Source organism: Pseudoliparis swirei, chromosome 17 (genome assembly GCF_029220125.1).
Source record: "Pseudoliparis swirei isolate HS2019 ecotype Mariana Trench chromosome 17, NWPU_hadal_v1, whole genome shotgun sequence".
NCBI classification, from domain to species: domain Eukaryota; kingdom Metazoa; phylum Chordata; class Actinopteri; order Perciformes; family Liparidae; genus Pseudoliparis; species Pseudoliparis swirei.
This window is the reverse complement of record NC_079404.1, coordinates 10,653,044-10,670,121: the sequence shown is the minus strand read 5'-3', so window position 1 is coordinate 10,670,121 and position 17,078 is coordinate 10,653,044. Positions and strand designations below refer to the sequence as shown.

Genomic DNA, 17,078 nt, shown 5'->3' with positions numbered 1-17,078 from the left:
TTTTGGGATCAATCGGGTCAAAGGTCAAGGTCATGGAAAGGTCAAAATCTTTTTTTACCATAGCACGATACATTTTTGTCCAATTGGCATGCAACTAATGCCAAAATGTTCATAATTCAATGCCCAATCTTGTGATATGCGAAGGTATGCGCTCTACCGAGTGCCCGTTCTAGTTAGTTTATATTTTGAGTAGGACAAACACAAATTAATTTAATTGAATGAATATCGTTATTTTATTTTAGATGTATTTGATACAAATGAGTTGGACTGCTTTTGTAGTGGCGTGTTTTAATATCCTATATTTATTTCACTGCTGGGAGTGACAGCTGTGCTGGTCGTAACCAACACTGAGGGAAGGACAGTTGTTGTGTCCTATCTCCCGCTGTGTTCGCTTTAATACGATCACACAACTGTTGGGTTCCCCTCATTTATCTTGCAGTGTTCTCCCACTGACATATAGAGATCGTAGATACTGTTGAAACAGAAAACCCTGACACTTTGTGTTTAATATTATATCTGCTGAAATGGAGTGAACAGACACTTTTACTCGTCGTGCTTTCAAACACAACACTTTAGGCCACCACTGTCCTTGTGTTTAATGGCACATCTGCGCGCCCTGGTGATTCCTTTACATTGCTGCATGGCGATCACACTTTCGTGACTTGCAACAGAGAGGCTGAGTTACGGGCGTTTTTTCTTCTTCTTCTGTTGGTGCGACAAATGCCATGCCATGCAGTCTGTGCACGCTTGTTTTGAATTAGCCAGCACGAAAGCGGCGTGTCATTTGCACACTGGCGCAACACTGGGCATGTGTGCGAAGCCGTAGTCCAGCCCCGCAGCCCGCCCACGACCCTCCCTCTTCCCTTCCGTGCGTCTCGTTCCGCCCGCAGCAGTCTCCTTCCCGGCGAGCTTTCACTCCAGAGATGGCTGCGAAAGTGTGCAGATCAGTACTCCTGTTGTCCCGGAGCAGCGGAGCGGTGGCCGGCTGCCTCCCCGCACTTGCCGTCTCTTCACAGCGACATCATCAGCACATAAGACCGGTAAGTCCCAGGACGTCTGGTGCGCACGGGGAGAGATGTAGGACCGGGCAGGCAGGCTGGCTGGACCCGGAGAGAGAGCGACGGTGGCGGCTGGGCTGGCTAAGGAAGTAAAGCTAACTAGCCTCAAGAATTTCCGTTCATGTCTTTCCTTCTGATTGCGCTTCACGGAAAGGTGAGGCACTAGATGAGTCATGATGTGTATCCCGACCCGGTGTCGTGTGGTTGTTTATATCCACAGTGGGACGTATAGCGCTTTGACACAGGCAATGCAGTTCTTTTTTGTTTTTTTTGTTCAGCCCATCAACACCCCACCGGCGCTGCCCCGCCGTTTACTGTAACCAGCCTTCAGACACTCTGCCCCGCTTCCACACAACGCCTCACGGCTCTCGCGTCCTTCAACTTTGCAGGCATATTTTTTTTCTTCTTCTTCTGGTTGCTGTCTGTGTGAATTTGAATGCGATTCCGTTTGAGATGTGGGATTGTTTCTGCAGTAGATGTTGGGATCGGTCTGATCAACGACGGAAAGGGGATGGGTGTCTTATGCGTGTGCTGTTGCAATGAGGACGAGGCTGCAGCTTCGGGAACGGTTTGGATGGATGACCGCGTCCATAACCGATGGTTCCCCCTCATCTCTCTGCTTCTACCTGGTGTGTGTGAGCTGCAGCGTCTGTGTATGTGTGTGTGTGTGTGTGTGTGTGTGTTGCTGCTGCTGCAGAACAACTCAGGATAATGAACGTCTGTCCACAGCTACAGAGGATCACTACAGTTGTGCCGAGTGAGAGACTGATTGTTGTGTACTCGTGTACTCGAACATATATATGAGACTTTGCAGGAACATGCAAGCGCATACTATTGGGGATGATGTCAGACTCAGCCATCCAGCCTGCTGTCGCTCCCCTTCCTGTGGGTGTTTCCCCATTCAGCTGGGAGATCCTGTGTTTCCCTGCAAAACCCTTGCAGGTCATTCACAAAGCCACTGTAGCAAAGCACGAAGCCTCAAAACAAACTCCCCGAAATGCTCCCAATAACCAGAGCATGTATGTTCTTACAAATAATTGGTTGCACATCTTGTTCCTGCCCCTGTGACCCACTGCCTCCAAAGTCCGAGCCTCTACGGTAGCTGCCTGAGGAGGGAGGTGAGGCACAGGATGATTTGGATAGCAATAATGAGGAAGTCACATGGCACAATGTCCCTCTCACTGTACAATACTGCTGGGATGTCATGTGAGTTTTCTTTACCTCCATTTCCCCCCCCCCTTTTTTTCTTCCTCTATATTTATCTTGCGATAACCTTTCACTCGTTCTTGTGTTTTCCCTCTGCCTCCCCCTTGTACACACACTTCACGGGCCATGTGGAGTTATATGGCTACCATGGAGGTTACATAGTTGTCAGAATAGATTTGCGTGGTCCAATCTGTCCCCCGGTGCGTTCGCCCTGTGAACTATAACGTTGGAACACATTTGCCCCCTGTGGGGAGGTACTATTCTCCTCTCTTTCACAATACGTAGGGCCTATTTACCTTAAATGATTAAACAGGGTTGCGGCTCGCTGTGTCTTAGCAGAGTTGGCTCTAATAGATTTTCATTCTATTCCAGCCTACACAGGTTGTAGTTTTATCTGCCTGTCATATTGGGTCTTTGTCCATCGAAGCGTTGCTGCTGCAGCTCCTTACGGGGGCCTGTCGCCGCGTGACAGACGAGCCTCTGTATTCAGAATCAGAATCAGAATCAGAAACAGGTTTATTGCCAAAGAATGAATGTTTTCACAAACAAACGAGGAATTTTTTTTGGTGGAAGGTGCAACATTTGGACATGACAAACAACAATCAACGCAAGGAGGGAGGAGGAGTGGGAGGAAGAGGGAGGAGGAGGAAGAGGAAGGAGCGGGAAGAAGGAGGAGAGAGGAAGGTGGAAGAAGAGGTGGTAGTCCTGGGGGTGACAGTCAGTCAGTCCCGGGGTCCATTGATGAGCCCGACCGCCGTCGGAAAAAGCTATTGGTGTGGCGGGAGGTCGTGGCCATGATGGACGCAGCCTCCTCCCGAGGGAGGGACTCGAACAGGAGTGTCCAGGGTGGGAGGGTCGGCGACAATCTTTCTGGCCCGCTTCAGTGACCTGGAAGTGAACAGGACCTGGAGGGAAGGCAGATTGCAGCCGATAACCCTCTCGGCCGAGCGGATGATGCTCTGCAGCCTGCGCTTGTCTTTGGCTGTGGCTGCAGGGTGCCAGACGGTGATGGAGGAGCAGATGATGGACTCAACGATGGCCGTGTAGAACTGTACCATCATCTTCCCTGGCAGGTTGAATTTCCTCAGCTGCCTCAGGAAGAACATCCTCTGCTGGGCCTTCTTGGAGATGGAGCCGATGTTCAGCTCCCACTTGAGGTCCTGGGAGATGATGGAGCCCAGGAAGCGGTAGGACTCCACAGCCGACGGGGGAGTCACACAGGATGAGAGGGGCGGGTGGGGCTGCATTCCTCCTGAAATCCACAACCATCTCCACTGTCTTCAGAGCGTTGAGCTCCAGGTTGTTCTGGCTGCACCAGGTCACCAGGTGGTCAGTCTCCCACCTGTAGGCGGTCTCGTCCCCGCCAGAGATGAGTCCAATGAGGGTGGTGTCATCCGTGAACTTTAGGAGCTTGACGGACTGGTGACTGGAGGTGCAGCTGTTGGTGTACAGGGAGAACAGCAGAGGGGAGAGAACACAGCCTTGGGGGGAACCCGTGCTGGTGGTCCGGGAGCCTGAGACGTGTTTCCCCAGCCTCACGTGCTGCTTCCTGTCGGTCAGGAAGTCTGTGATCCACCTGCAGGTGGAGTCGGGCACGTGCAGCTGGGAGAGCTTGTCCTGCAACAGGGACGGGATGATGGAATTGAAGGCAGAGCTGAAGTCCACAAACAGGATCCTGGCGTAGGTTCCTCGGGAGTCCAGATGCTGGAGGATGTAGTGATTCATTGTCCTTCACTGCAGAGTGGGCACTCTCTGTTTCTAGACTTGTGTCTGTAAAGCTGCAGTGGGACGCATACTTATGAGTTTCCATTAAGCAGGTAGTGTCTGTTAGCGGGACATGTATGACCCAAATATGCTGTCTGGAGCTTCATTTTCAGCAGTGAGTGGACTTAACAGCTCTGACTGCTGCTTCAGTAACGATGTGCAGCAGAGGTGGGTCAACTCTCCAGGGATGCAAAGCAGGCTGTGGGCTTCAAGGCTCACAATTAACCTGCACCAGATTACTATTGAGTCAGCTGTCATACAAAATGCTGCTGTCTTGGTAGGCCAATTGAGTCATTGCGAATCAACAAGGCTTGTAAAAGGGGCTATAAATCAAAGGTTGAAATTGGGTTTTCTACAGAATAATATGTCCATATATCTAAAATATAGGTTGAGATAAAAAAGAAAGTTAAATCAATTCACGTTTTCTTAAGTGATTTATTTCTTTTTGAGGCGTCTTGTTCATTAAAGCTGAGCAGTTTGTGGCTGTGGTGCTAGAGGCCAGGGGGTCGAGGCCGGCTCTTGGCTTTTATTCAAATCAGTGTCAGAGTAGACTAATTCATCCCTGCTGCCTTCACAGGCTCAGTAAGGAAGTTATCCAGATTAGTGTGATAAGAGAGTGACTATCAGCTTGTGGCTGTTGTCAGTTCGAGCGGTGATAAGATGGTTGAATGATTGATAAACCTGTCCACACAGGCCGTTTCATGAATGTAAAATGCACATTGTATGAAGGACCAAATGTCCTAGCATGAAATAATGAATGAAATGTTTCATTAGCTGTCATTCATTCGTTCAAGGTGAAGTCATTATTAAATTTTCTCCCTTAAGGGTCTGATGATTGGCAGGTCAATAACCTTCTCCTGAATGTAAAATAAAGCTGGATTGGCTGTTTATGATAATCATGGTTTATGATGATTGCAGGTCTTATCCTTCCATGTCTGGTTCCTTAATGGAAAGGACCCGTAATAATCTTTGGTCAGTGCAGCTGCACTGTTCCATCTTTTCATTGATATTCGATTACCATGGACACAGAGCACATTTGAATGGGCGTGAAGTGCAACTTAGAAGTTTTTCTGTTGTGGGTGAGAAAATTGATCGGTTTCCTGCACTGTTTCATACACTCCTGCTTGGCAAAGTGAGGCGATAGAATTTCAGTCAGTCAAAGGTATGATTACAAATATGATTGATTTGTTACTGGATTTAGATTCTGGCCATGTGCCATGTTCCTCCTACTGCTCTTTATATGCTTACATGTTCACCATTTGCATACAGTATAAACTGGCATGGGTAAAGTGTACAGTATAAATAATGGCTTTGTCAAGTGCTTTTTTACTTTGTTGTAAAAGACTTGAAGAACCAAACAAGTGTGGTCATCTTGAGCCTTATCGAACTAATCCTGCACATACTCATTCAGAATAAGCAACTCTGCTCTTAGCCAATTCCACTTCTGTCCCCAACAACAACAACAACAACTGATTTGCTCAGTCCACAAGTGACTGCCCACCTCCTAAGTGTCTGGATTAGTTTTAGATAGTGGGCTGCAGAGCAATGACCAGGAAATGGAGGAGAGGCAACCCATCTTGTGCCAGGCATATTGTCCAGGTACAGAATGATGTTGTTCCCTTTGTTGTGTTTGTCCTTTTGGCTAAACTCCAGTGGCCAGGCAAATCTGGAATAAAGCTGTGTGACCCCTGTTTGTTTTGTGTTTTTGATATGTGGGAGCAGTTTTCCATGAAACGAGGCAATGTTGCTATATATCCTTTGTTTGTTAGTAAAGCCGTGTGTCGCTTTTATTGTGCTGCTGTTTGCTCTCATATGTTTGTGCGTGGGCAGTGGGATGAGGAAAGAAGGTAAGGTGAAAGGTGGACTTAGAGTGAACATGCATACATTAATCATTTGATCATCATCACACATCTGCTGTGTTACCCATCATTCTTGCCATTCCTAATTAAAAGAAAACAGTGGAGAGGTATTATTGTGAGAAAAAAAAATCACACTTGCATACATACTGTACATACATAGAGCAGTGACAGAAAACATTTCAAAATGAACATTTACTCAAATTGAAGTAAAACTCTGTTTGGTAACGGGCCTGGGACAACTTGGCAGTTACGTTGAGCACCTCAAAGACGGTCACACAACCCTGTTTAATGTCTTTAATATTCTGCCAGTTCATTGAAAACACGTTTGGAATTTGCCTGAAACAAGTCCGGCTGTGTAGCTGGTCACGTGGCCTGAATGAAAGCGGGTAAGTCTTGACATCTCATGGCACTGTCGTGAAAATGCCACGACTTGCCTCCCACATGGTATAAAATGACAAGTGTGTTTTGTCATCTTAGGACAGTGGTGAAATGCGGACGGCTTGAGTGTCTGTGTTTCTGACAGAGAGCCTGTCAGCTCACGCACAGCCAGAGTAATTCCCAATGTCTGCCATGGTCTGGGTGTTGTACGGCTGACCCGGCAGGAAACCGAGGGTGGCGTATTTTTTATGCTGCACCCTTTTTTGACATTTTTCTCCAGATCTTCCATCATCTTTCCAATGCAACTAGGTTGCCAAGTCTGAGAGATGAGCGCTCAGTGATTCAAATTCAAATTTCAGACAACTTTGTTGTGATTGTGTAGTGATGATAAGCACATTGCAACATCTTATGGCTGAAACAGGTTACACAGCAGCTATGTTCACACATGCCCCATGAACAGCTGTGCATTTTGTCATTCTTTGACTGCATATTTTCAGCTGATTTATGGGCATACGGGGAAAAACTCTCTTTGTCACTTGCTTTTCTCGGCTTCGCTCATCCTCCAGACATATGCAAGCGCGTGACCTGTTTCCCCTGCGCTTGCTTCTTCTAATTTCCCTGTGCACACAGTTCATCCCATTGCTGCACCTGCTCGGCATGCTCACCAGCTGTTTGCCCTGCGGTCAAAAAGAACTGCTCTGGAAGGCGAGCAGGTTCAGGACTAGTATTTAATATCCGTATTTATTTGTGTCCAGCAAACCTGGCTGCGTTACGCCCAACCGTCTCTTTATATGTATATACAGTAGTTATAAAAAAAAAAAGTAAAGTTCAAAGTTATCTTTATTGTCAATTTTCCAATGTTAAACAGCGAGAAAATTGAAAAATACATTTGTCTCTTTTGTCCGACATAAAGTAAAATAATAGTAATAAAGTAATAAATACATTTCAAACAGTCAACAGCAAATAACATTAAGACAACATACATTTGACAAATTAAGAACGACAAAAAAAGACTGCGTCTGTACAGTAGCAACAGCCAGACAGAGTTTTTGCAGCATTTGACAAAGGAGTGGGAGAGTGGGGAGAGAGTTCAGCTTCCTGAAATGCTTAATGCTTTGACTCTTTGCAACAATGTTTAATCTGCTGTTCATCTTAGAGATGTGGTAGCGTTGTAAGTAGATGAGACTATTGTGAGGGGAAAAGTCCTCATTATTCCTCTGGAAGGGATTTCACCCGTGACGTGGTAAATGACTGGTGAATGTCTGCCGGTGGCGTCGACTAATTAGCTGCTTCCCGTACGTCTGTGTGGCCCAGCGTGTCTCCAGTGAAGTCTGGAAAGGACATTAAACTAGGCCAACGTGTGTAATGTGATGATGGATGGATAGAGGCGCCGCTTGGTTACCCACTCTCATCTCTGGGATGCTGCGCTGGTGGCGTCCTCTGCCAGGAGGGCAGGTGAGCAGTACCTGAAGGCCACCAGCGGCACAGCCTTTCATGTCAACAGATACGAGGTCGGGCTCATTATAGGGATGGCAAAACTAATCTGTGGCAATGCCAGGTCCAAATGAGCAGCGCAAATTAGACGGGGCAGATTTGGCTTCGATGAAGGTCAGCTCGTCCCATATGATCTGTCATGTGTGACAGTTATGTGAAAGCATTTTCTGATTGAGGTGGTTCTGCCGTCCTTTTTGGGTGAGTCAGTGGGTCCATAGCAGTTAGTCTCCGACACACAGCGACGAGCACTGCAACTATTAAGTATCGCAGGACTAAGTATGGAACAGTTTTGTATAGTGCTGTATGCCGTACAGTATTCATTTAGCAGTTTAGACACTGCAAGTGCTACTTGTGTTGTTGTGGGCATCTTTGGGCTTGGATGTTTTCTTCATTTATTGTATTGTAACAATTAGTTTGGTCAGAAATTACACAGGAGCAACACAGTTAAAACACGAGGTGCAGGGAGTCAGCCTTACAAGTAAGATCACCTTGAAGTCAAAACAAGCATTATGTGTGTATGTTAGTATCTTACCTGAGGGCACTCGTGTGGTTTTCTCCACGTCTTCTTGTTGGAGGTGTAACTCTACCGGATCCTTTCAAGGAGACGGCAAACCAAAACTCTCGCCTCGTTCATTTCAGTGAGAAAAGTGACAAGAAGCATTTGCTTCCCTTTGCAAATCGATCTCACCTTGTTTTCTTCTCCGAGTTCAGTTTGACAGAACTTTGCCCTGCAAAATATCCACACTGTCCAATACGAAGCTCATTAGTGAGAGACGGGGTCGTGGCGTCGACCTCTTCTTCAGGTAGTATCGATTGTTTATACCCTTGTTTATTCAAGTTCATCGTGAATGAATACAAGCGGTAGAGTCGAGGCTCCGGGGATATTGACACAGTAGGTTGTGACAATTGAGCCATTGAAATGTCTCTAAGCTGCAGGTTTACATTCTTGTTGAAAGCCAATACATTGAGTCAACATTAGGTAGACTTTGTACTATTGTAAGAAAACAAACTTGATGACAGTGTGTTGAGCTTCTCATATCAACACCATTAAACAGCGTTGAACCCAAAATCTGCTCCCACTTATTTACATTATGCTGGTTTATTGAATTGGACAGATCTGACTTTCAGTCTCGATACCAACAGTGATACCTGGATTTTGGTTATCAACTGATGCAGAGGACCGATAAGTTACTGGTGTTTAATTCATAAGCTTTGACTGGGATCATTCTTTCATGCGTGAATATCGCTCTCCTAATGCCGAGTTGCAAAAGCCAATCGGCGTTGAGACAGTCCGCCGTTGGTGAATCTAACTGGCTGCTGCTGCTCTAGTAGCGACGGAAGAGACAGTTATTCAGAAGAAGAGGTGAAAGTCACGTGTGAGCCTACGGGTGATGTTATGAACCCAAACACGAGGGCGTTGGATGTCCCGATGTTTGTGGCATGTCCACAACAAGTACAAATCAGAACAAATCAGAACTAGTGGTTAGTTCTTCCGTGGTGGATGAAGGAAATGATAACTGTTTCCGCGGAGTAAAGCCACATAGATAAGCCCCGCCCCTCGCGCGAGTGAATCGAAAAGCCACAAACGGTCAAGTGAGTAAACTCATGTGAGTAAAGCATTGTGAATATTCGCAACGCTTTTGGTGTGAACGCAGCTTAAGCCTTTTTCATGAAGCAACAAACTGGTCAACACCTTAACAGGATTTAAAATCCCAGTATATATTGTTTATAGTAACCACATAGAATATAATTAAATAGATCGGCCTCTTTGACCTCGATGCTCGATTTGATTCTGTATCGGCCAATATCAGTATCGGTTCATCCCTGGTTTAAAGAAGAAAATAATCCTATCAGGGCAGTGCAGCAAGAGGAGAATCATGGCGGGAAGAGAGGAGAAACTGCTAGCTGTTAACAGCGAGGCAGCTCCTAATTGGAATTGGTGACATCTTGTATGAATGGCTGCTGTTTGGCTGATGGAGTAATGGCTGTATTGTTGAGGAATGATGTTGTGATTGTGGGTTGTGAGGATTCCCTCGCCCTAAGTTTCACCTTTTTCTCTGGGCTGCTTCTCATTACAGCTCCCCAGTCTCACCGCCAGCACAAGCGAAAGGATTATTAATACAATTGGCTTGGAAATTGGAGTTTGACTCTGAAGGCGATTTCTCTATTTTTAATGAGTAGATGCGTAGGTAAAAAATGCTTGATAAAGTGTTTCTATTTTTTATTTTATTGGGTAGAACTACCAATTTCAAGATAGTTGTGAATATCAGCAACCTCCAAACTGCTACCGTTTTTTAAGAAGAATACAACTAATTAGATCCATATATGATGATGATACATGGGCATTTAGGATCCCGACAACACATTTGAGTATAATTACTCTGTAAATTATTGGTGTATACATATAATTGCTTAGCTGTAGGAATAAGTAATGTATTACTGGGCATTCAAGCACACAATTCTGCTCCATTACTTTAAAGTTTAACCAAGATAGCAGACGAAAATTTGAAAGCCTTGCAAATAAAGTGCCAACATAACTAAATGGGTCAAATTCAAAGGTGACCCTTGCAAACTTAAACCCAAACTTGAACACACACTCAAACTAGTTTGTAAGTTTTACTTTTGATTCTGCTGGATCGACATACTACAGTGTACGGGGTTAATAATGGGAGTTTGTTTCATCATTGTAGGCCCCTCTGATTTGAGCGTGCGGGCCAGTGTCTCTTCTGGTAAAGCCAGTTGAGATCTGGGGACAGACAAGGCGGCTCTGCTCGAGGGAAATCTGCCTGCACTTCAGAGTTCATCAGCGCTGTGATACGTACTGCCGTTGGTTTGCAAGGGAGACGAGGGCTTTGCTGGTCACGGTTAAACAGGATGTATGGAGGTCATTGGGGCTACTGGGAGACGCGTGCGTGTGTGTCGACTTGAGAGGAAAGCTCTCTCTCCGTGGCGGCTTAGTAAGGCCTGTTGCCAAGCAGGCTGCCGCTTGTTGTTACTTTTTCTCCCGTGGTGGCTGGCAGTCATTAGCTACAGATATACACTCTGTCACATTCATTGAATGTATTTAAACTCTCAATCTGTCCTTCTGTACACATTACATCTATTGCATCTGTCCATCCTGGAGAGGGATCCTCCTCTGTTGCTCTCCTGAAGGTTTCTTCCCTTTTTTTCCCCCTGAAGGGTTATTTGGGAGTTTTTCCTGGTCCGATGCGAGGTTTTGGGGCAGGGATGTCTATGTGTACAGATTGTAAAGCACTCCGAGACAAATTTGTGAAATTGGGCTATACAAATAAACTGAATTGAATTGAATATTATATTCAAAATGCGTAATATACTGTACGCTTTGTGCCGAGAGAAAATGTCTCCTTAAGGCGTGAAAGGATATTTTAGGAACAATGACACATTCTCTCGATTAAACCAAATTCAAAAGATGTATAATGACAAAAAAAGGTACATTTGTTATAAAAGTATTGTAGCATAACATTGTCTTACGATCTCCACAATTTCTAGAAAGGTAATTTTAAAGTCTCTCTGGATTTTGTTAACCCCCTAATGACCCTCAGTATTATCTTGAGCAAACTTAAGGATATGCATCGCAACTTCTTTGCGATGGTTTCACGCTATTTTACCTGCTCTAAAGTTGGTCGCAAAAACATGCCAAGTAATGTTGTATCGCACCAGCGAAGGGAGGGGAAGTTGACTTTTCAATAATTTTAATGAGGAAGGGAACACATTCAACACATAAAGCTTGAACACTGTTAGGAGTAGGACGATCAAATGATCCTGCTCCCGGTCTAGTGTTCATTACAGGAAACAAATATTTATCTTTTTTTCGAGAGAATATCCAGTATTTTTGAACTATTGATGGTTCGTCATGCCCCTTCGAGGCAACGCCACACCCACCCACCCCATCAATTGTTGGCTGGGCGATGGTGTGAATCACAGTCAGGCTGTTATGGCTTGTATAGACAAGAAAACTAAAGTTACGTCGACTGTGGGTAAGTGGTTAGCAGGTCCGTCTTTCAATCAGGGGGTTGGCGGTTTGATCCCTGCCTTAGTCCATGTGTCCTTGAGCAAGACACTTAATCCTGAATTACGCCCTGTAGCTGTGTCTACGGTGTATGAATGTATCATGATTGTAAGTCTCTTTGGATAAAAGCGTCAGCTAAATTACATGTAATGTAATATAACCACGATTCTATGAATTGAGACCAATATCTACGCATTAACACGGCTGCAGATGGGGCTTTGATTATGGGTTCAAGTGCCCTCGATCATGAGAATTCAGCACGCTCCTAACCAAGAAACAGGTCAGGGGGTCTTTTAAACATGAAATAACTTGGCAGCTGCTCAGAGACGTCGTGTGGTCTGGATGGTCATGACAGGAAATGAGATGTCTGCCACCCACAACCAACATAGTATGCTGGAGTGAGGCTCTGATGTCCCTTTTCTCGGGAGCTTTGAGTCCCCTTTTTGCTGACTCACTAAACGGTTCCTTTATTCCAAATGTCCTTCCAAGCCTGAATCTAGCCGTCTGTCTTTTCTGATTGATGGTCATCATGTTACCAGAAGTGAAGTGACATTGATCAAACTCCGAGCGCACACAGGGAGTTAAAGAGCCTTCAGCCTGGCGCCAAGTTTGTTTGCACTGTAATTACCCAGGTTTTAGCAGTGCCAAGGTAAGCTCAAGTACCTGGGGAGGTGGGTGGGGGTGGGTTCACCATGGAGAAAACAAACAAATATGTACATCTCCACCAAACAATGGACTCTAAACCCTCAAGTCATATTGTGTTATCTGTAATGATTAGCTTGACCAGAGAGACAAGCCAAACATTTCTCAATCACAAGCTAAGTGCTTTTGGTGTTCATGTACAGTTTTTCTGCAGCTCTGCATGGTGAAGACTCTAATAGCTTTCCTCTAGATAGGTTGCCGGTCTCCTCTGACTACTTAACTGCAAGTTTTAAATGAATCAGGAGTCTGAGCTTTGAGCTGTGTCTCTTTTAATTAACTTAAATCCGTAGTGGATCAGTGGTTTGGAGACACAAGGGGAATAAGCATCCCTGTTTCATAGAACTCAGCTGAGGTTGTATGAGATGGGTCAGATTATATGTAGTATAGAAGTGGTGGTGGTGGTGGTGGGGGTACGGCTGCCTTTTATCTAGACTAGAGCCTTTGTCAAGTTAAGTGTATTCTTTGTTTCTATGGACTGGAGGTATTGACCAGATAATCAATTTTATTGCAAGTATTGCAAAGCCTGCGATATTTGTCTGCGATATTGATGTGGCATTAGTGTTGACTGAATCTATATTCTCAACTTTCCAATCCCCTACACTGATTGATATCATCTCAGATGCTTTTCTGTCACAAAACTTCTGTACATCGCGAGAGAAATGATCCATAGCAGCATTCAGTTATAATTTATACTATAAAAGCTGTCACATGACTGTACGGTTATTTCATCCAATAAGTTTACTCAAGTTGAACCACATTGACTTAATACAACCAAAGATACCACATTAAAGGAATTGCCCCCGCATTATATAATGTGCAGAAAAACCCCTTTTTAAAATTAATAAATATATTGTCCCACAAATACATTGTCACCGAACTTCACAAGGGCATTTAAAAGGAGATGTATCCAGTAACAACCTCGACGGCAGCAGCAGCAGCGCTACCATGATGGCGACCCGTGGTCTCGTTAGCAGTCATTGAGAGTGACTGTGTCTTGATAATGAAAGCCGACGATCCTAATTGTTGTTCTCCGTCATCGAGTTAACGCCACGCCGTGTGCAGGAGCTCCTCTTTGTGGTGCCACTGCAGTGTGGTAATAATAAGCATGACGCTCGTGGAGCCTAATGATAATTAGCGCTATCTGCACAACTGGGGAGCATCTGTCCCTTGCCACAGTGTTTTCAGACTGTTTCCTTGAAGGCACTGAGACGGAGCTCTTTTTGTTGCTCCCTCGATAGGCTGAGACTGCGCTGCACTGTCAGCGATAGCCGTACACTCGTCGAGCTCAGACCTAGAATGAGATATATCTATCTTTTTATTTATTCATTTTCCACCACATGCTTTGGCGCACAGACACATTTGCCTCTCACCCGTGACCTGATTGGGACGGGGGGGGGGGGGAAGAAGCTGTTGACCTAAAAAAACGCCCGTGGTTCTCTCATCCTCATTCCACAGAGGGAGGTCAAAAAGCAACGGGCCGCAGAGACCCCCGCCGTAACGCTGCTGTCTGGCTTTAATGTGCGCCTAACCTGCGGCCCTTGCATCAACTTGAAACGCACACCTGCTTCCCCACAACTTCACACGCTTAAGACCTGCGTTCCCTCGGGGGGGGAACAGGGGGATTTTGTGTCAGCTGTTTGTGCTGAACGCCCGTTCAAAGCCTTTTGATTTGATATGAAGCTGCGAGCAGGAAGACGAGCACTGTGGAGATACGAGACGTTCCCATTCTCACTATACGGTTAGTCATCCTTCGCCAGCAAGCTAGTGCCCCACCGTTCTATAAATAGGGCGGAGGAGATGGTGGAGAGGAGACTTTGTTGGAAAATGTATTTCCATGGAGACGCTCCTCCGGGGGCCGTGGCTGTGTGATCAGAGAGTCGAGCCATTGACGACGACAGGATTCTTGGCGATTCAGCAAAAAAGTATGTATTTGCATTACATATTGTCAGGACAGCGTTGCCATAGCAGTCTGGAAACAGGCAAATTACAACAAGTGTGTTCCTCTCTTCTGGTTGCAGATGTCTGAGTCGACTCCAAGCACTGCAGCAGCTTCCACCATTTTGGAAACAACATTAAATAGACAGCTGGAAACCATTGTTTGTGAAGTTTATATCATTCTGTCTCGCTTCTTACCACCCACATGCACAGACAGTCAGACTCACAAATGCAGTTTGAAATATTGTTTTCTCTGAGAGTAGGAGCATCTGAGGCTGACACCACTGGCATCCTCTATGAGTCACGTGCCACACTATTCTTGCGCTCCATGAGCTTGCTCTCAAAGTAATTAAAAGTGGCCACGTGTCTAGCATGTGGTAGCTATATTGAATTGTTTGAATTGTTTCACTTCCCTGTTCTGCTAATGTGGGTAACGGAGTGTAACTGTCGTCTCCAGGGTATTGATTTAGGGCAGGGTTGTTTGCCATTCCAGTTGCAATGAAATACAAAAAAACGGACGCTCTTTCCACTGTGCAAATATAAAAGCTGATCCACTTCTCTCTGACCCAGTTATTTGTGTCTCTGCTGGGTAGCACATCAGCACCAGAGCCCCATGTCTTCTCTGTTATTCGCAGAGAGAAGACAATCATATGCTTGTCAGATAAAGGTCACCGTCCGACCTATTCCTCCATACACCCGCTGCATGGAAAAAAAAAATGCCTGTCATTCAGCCAGACAGTCACCAGTTATCAGCCCGGTTGTTTTTTTCCCAGGGAAAATAGTTAAGCAGTGATGATGAGGCAGAAAGGCTGAGCGAAGCAGCAGCGCAGATCAGTGAAGCACCTCCAGCTGAGCTTTCAACTCGCTCTGCCAGAGCCTTTATCAACCCAGGTCCTGAGGGGAACCCTCGGGAAAGCCCAACCTAAACATGAACTGGATGGGAAGAGGGGGATGGAGGGAGAAAAAAGCAAGGGGGGGGAGAGTAGGGGAGTTAGAGATTAGGTTAAGAGCGTCTCCTTTTTCGACAAGTAATAGCAACACCATTACAAAGCTTCTTCTTTTGTTTTTGCTGCCTTAGGCAACGTTTCTGAATTCACAATGTATGAGGCAGTCTTTTTACACCGACATTAGGAAGATGCGAGTAAATCTCCCTTTAAGAGACCAAGGCTACAAAGTGCAGGAGAGAAGAGAAGTAAATGCACAGGTTTCTGGAGCGTTTCAAAAGTCCTGGTGCTGCTGTTGCCTGGGTAACAATTTGCACACTGAAGATGTCCTTTTTCTAACAGAGAATTGAAGGTTATTCATCTCATTGTCTCCTGTTCTCTGCTTCTTATGCAAAACTGTCCAGCATACGGTACAGTTCCCGTGGGTTGCTGTCCTGCACTACCTCCATTCAGTCGCCTCTGTGGAAGACATGCACCGGTGGTGTTGATTCGGGTCTTGAATTATTGAATTGTCTTTGAGGCTTTCCTTCAAATGTATATTTCCTTTGATGCAACATTTAATATAAATCCGTATGTCAAATATAAATGGAAGAGAGTTACTGCTGTTGAATGTTTAACTTAATTTACAATTGTCACAAAAGCCCCAAGGGAAAAAGGAATATGGCGAGTGGGAGTCTAGGAACCATTTGTTTCCTCACATTACCTCATTCAAACAGAGTGGCATTTATTCATCAGAATGATGGCGACTGTGCTCCCCAGATTCTGGTGGAGCAAAAGCTACGGGACCACTACTGTAATGAAATCAGAATGATTGTGATACCTGTACTGGTATCAGCACCTGTGACGTGAGCAGGGCAGTTAAGCGTTTGACAGGTGTGGTTTGCTTCAATGGTACTGCAATGAGAAGAAAAAAAGAGTCAGCAACGATTATCCCGATTGGTCAAGGCCCTCAATGATGCTTTGCCCTGCGGATGGTAAATGTTTGATGTGAAGGAGCTGGACGGCGTGATCCATTCGCATTAATAATGTCGAACAAAGAGCAGCTCCATAAGCAGGGCCACGATATTGCAGGTTAGCCCTGTTACTTTCTGATGGGTGCAGTGGAAATGATATACAGCCTCACAATGCCCAAAAATCAAGTGTGCTATAATGAGCCGGTTTAAGAAGGACATACTGCAGGTGAAAGGAGAAGCCCTTCAGCCAAGGGTTGTGGGTGGAAGCGTTGGGTTATCCGGTAGCCCCTTGACTTAAAAAATTAAAGGAAATCTTTGAAATGCAAATGTGATTCTCAACCACTTGATAAACGTTCTAATGAAAAAACACAGTTGTATTCAAATGGATCTGTGTAAGTGTTCTTATGACCCGGCTCTTAAACCACAACAATGAGACAGCAGTAGCAGTCAGGGCCAACTGGGAACACCGGACCCAGGTGTTCCCAGTTGGCCTTAACGATCCCCTGCCACCAGGTATCTGGAAAACATGACGGACAGACTGGCAGGAAAGGTCAGGGGTCGTCGCACACACACTTATATGATCTGTTGCTGTTAGATGGGCAAAATCCCTGCCTGCTATTTTACAAAAAGCCAGAGGGAAAAATACAAACATAAAACTCAGCTAACCCTATCCTCAGTTCCACCAGACTCGTGACATGACAAGCATTTTGCAACATTTTGTTGGTGTGGGAGACTCGAGCAGTCGTTCTCACCTC

General features: G+C 45.4%; 1 protein-coding gene across 2 annotated transcripts in view; it reads left to right on the top strand.

Annotated features, from left to right (window-relative positions):
* The first annotated feature begins 893 nt into the window (after positions 1–893).
* mcu (mitochondrial calcium uniporter) overlaps positions 894–17,078 on the top strand; it is a 51,826-nt gene continuing 35,641 nt past the window's right edge. Inside the window, exon 1 of one of the 2 annotated variants that reach the window (XM_056436027.1) lies at positions 894–1,040. In XM_056436027.1, the coding sequence (XP_056292002.1) occupies positions 924–1,040 (117 nt within the window). In that variant the 5' untranslated portion in view covers positions 894–923. Of the gene's footprint in view, positions 1,041–1,128; positions 1,213–17,078 lie in introns of those variants that run through there. The other variant, XM_056436028.1, reaches the window with a different exon arrangement.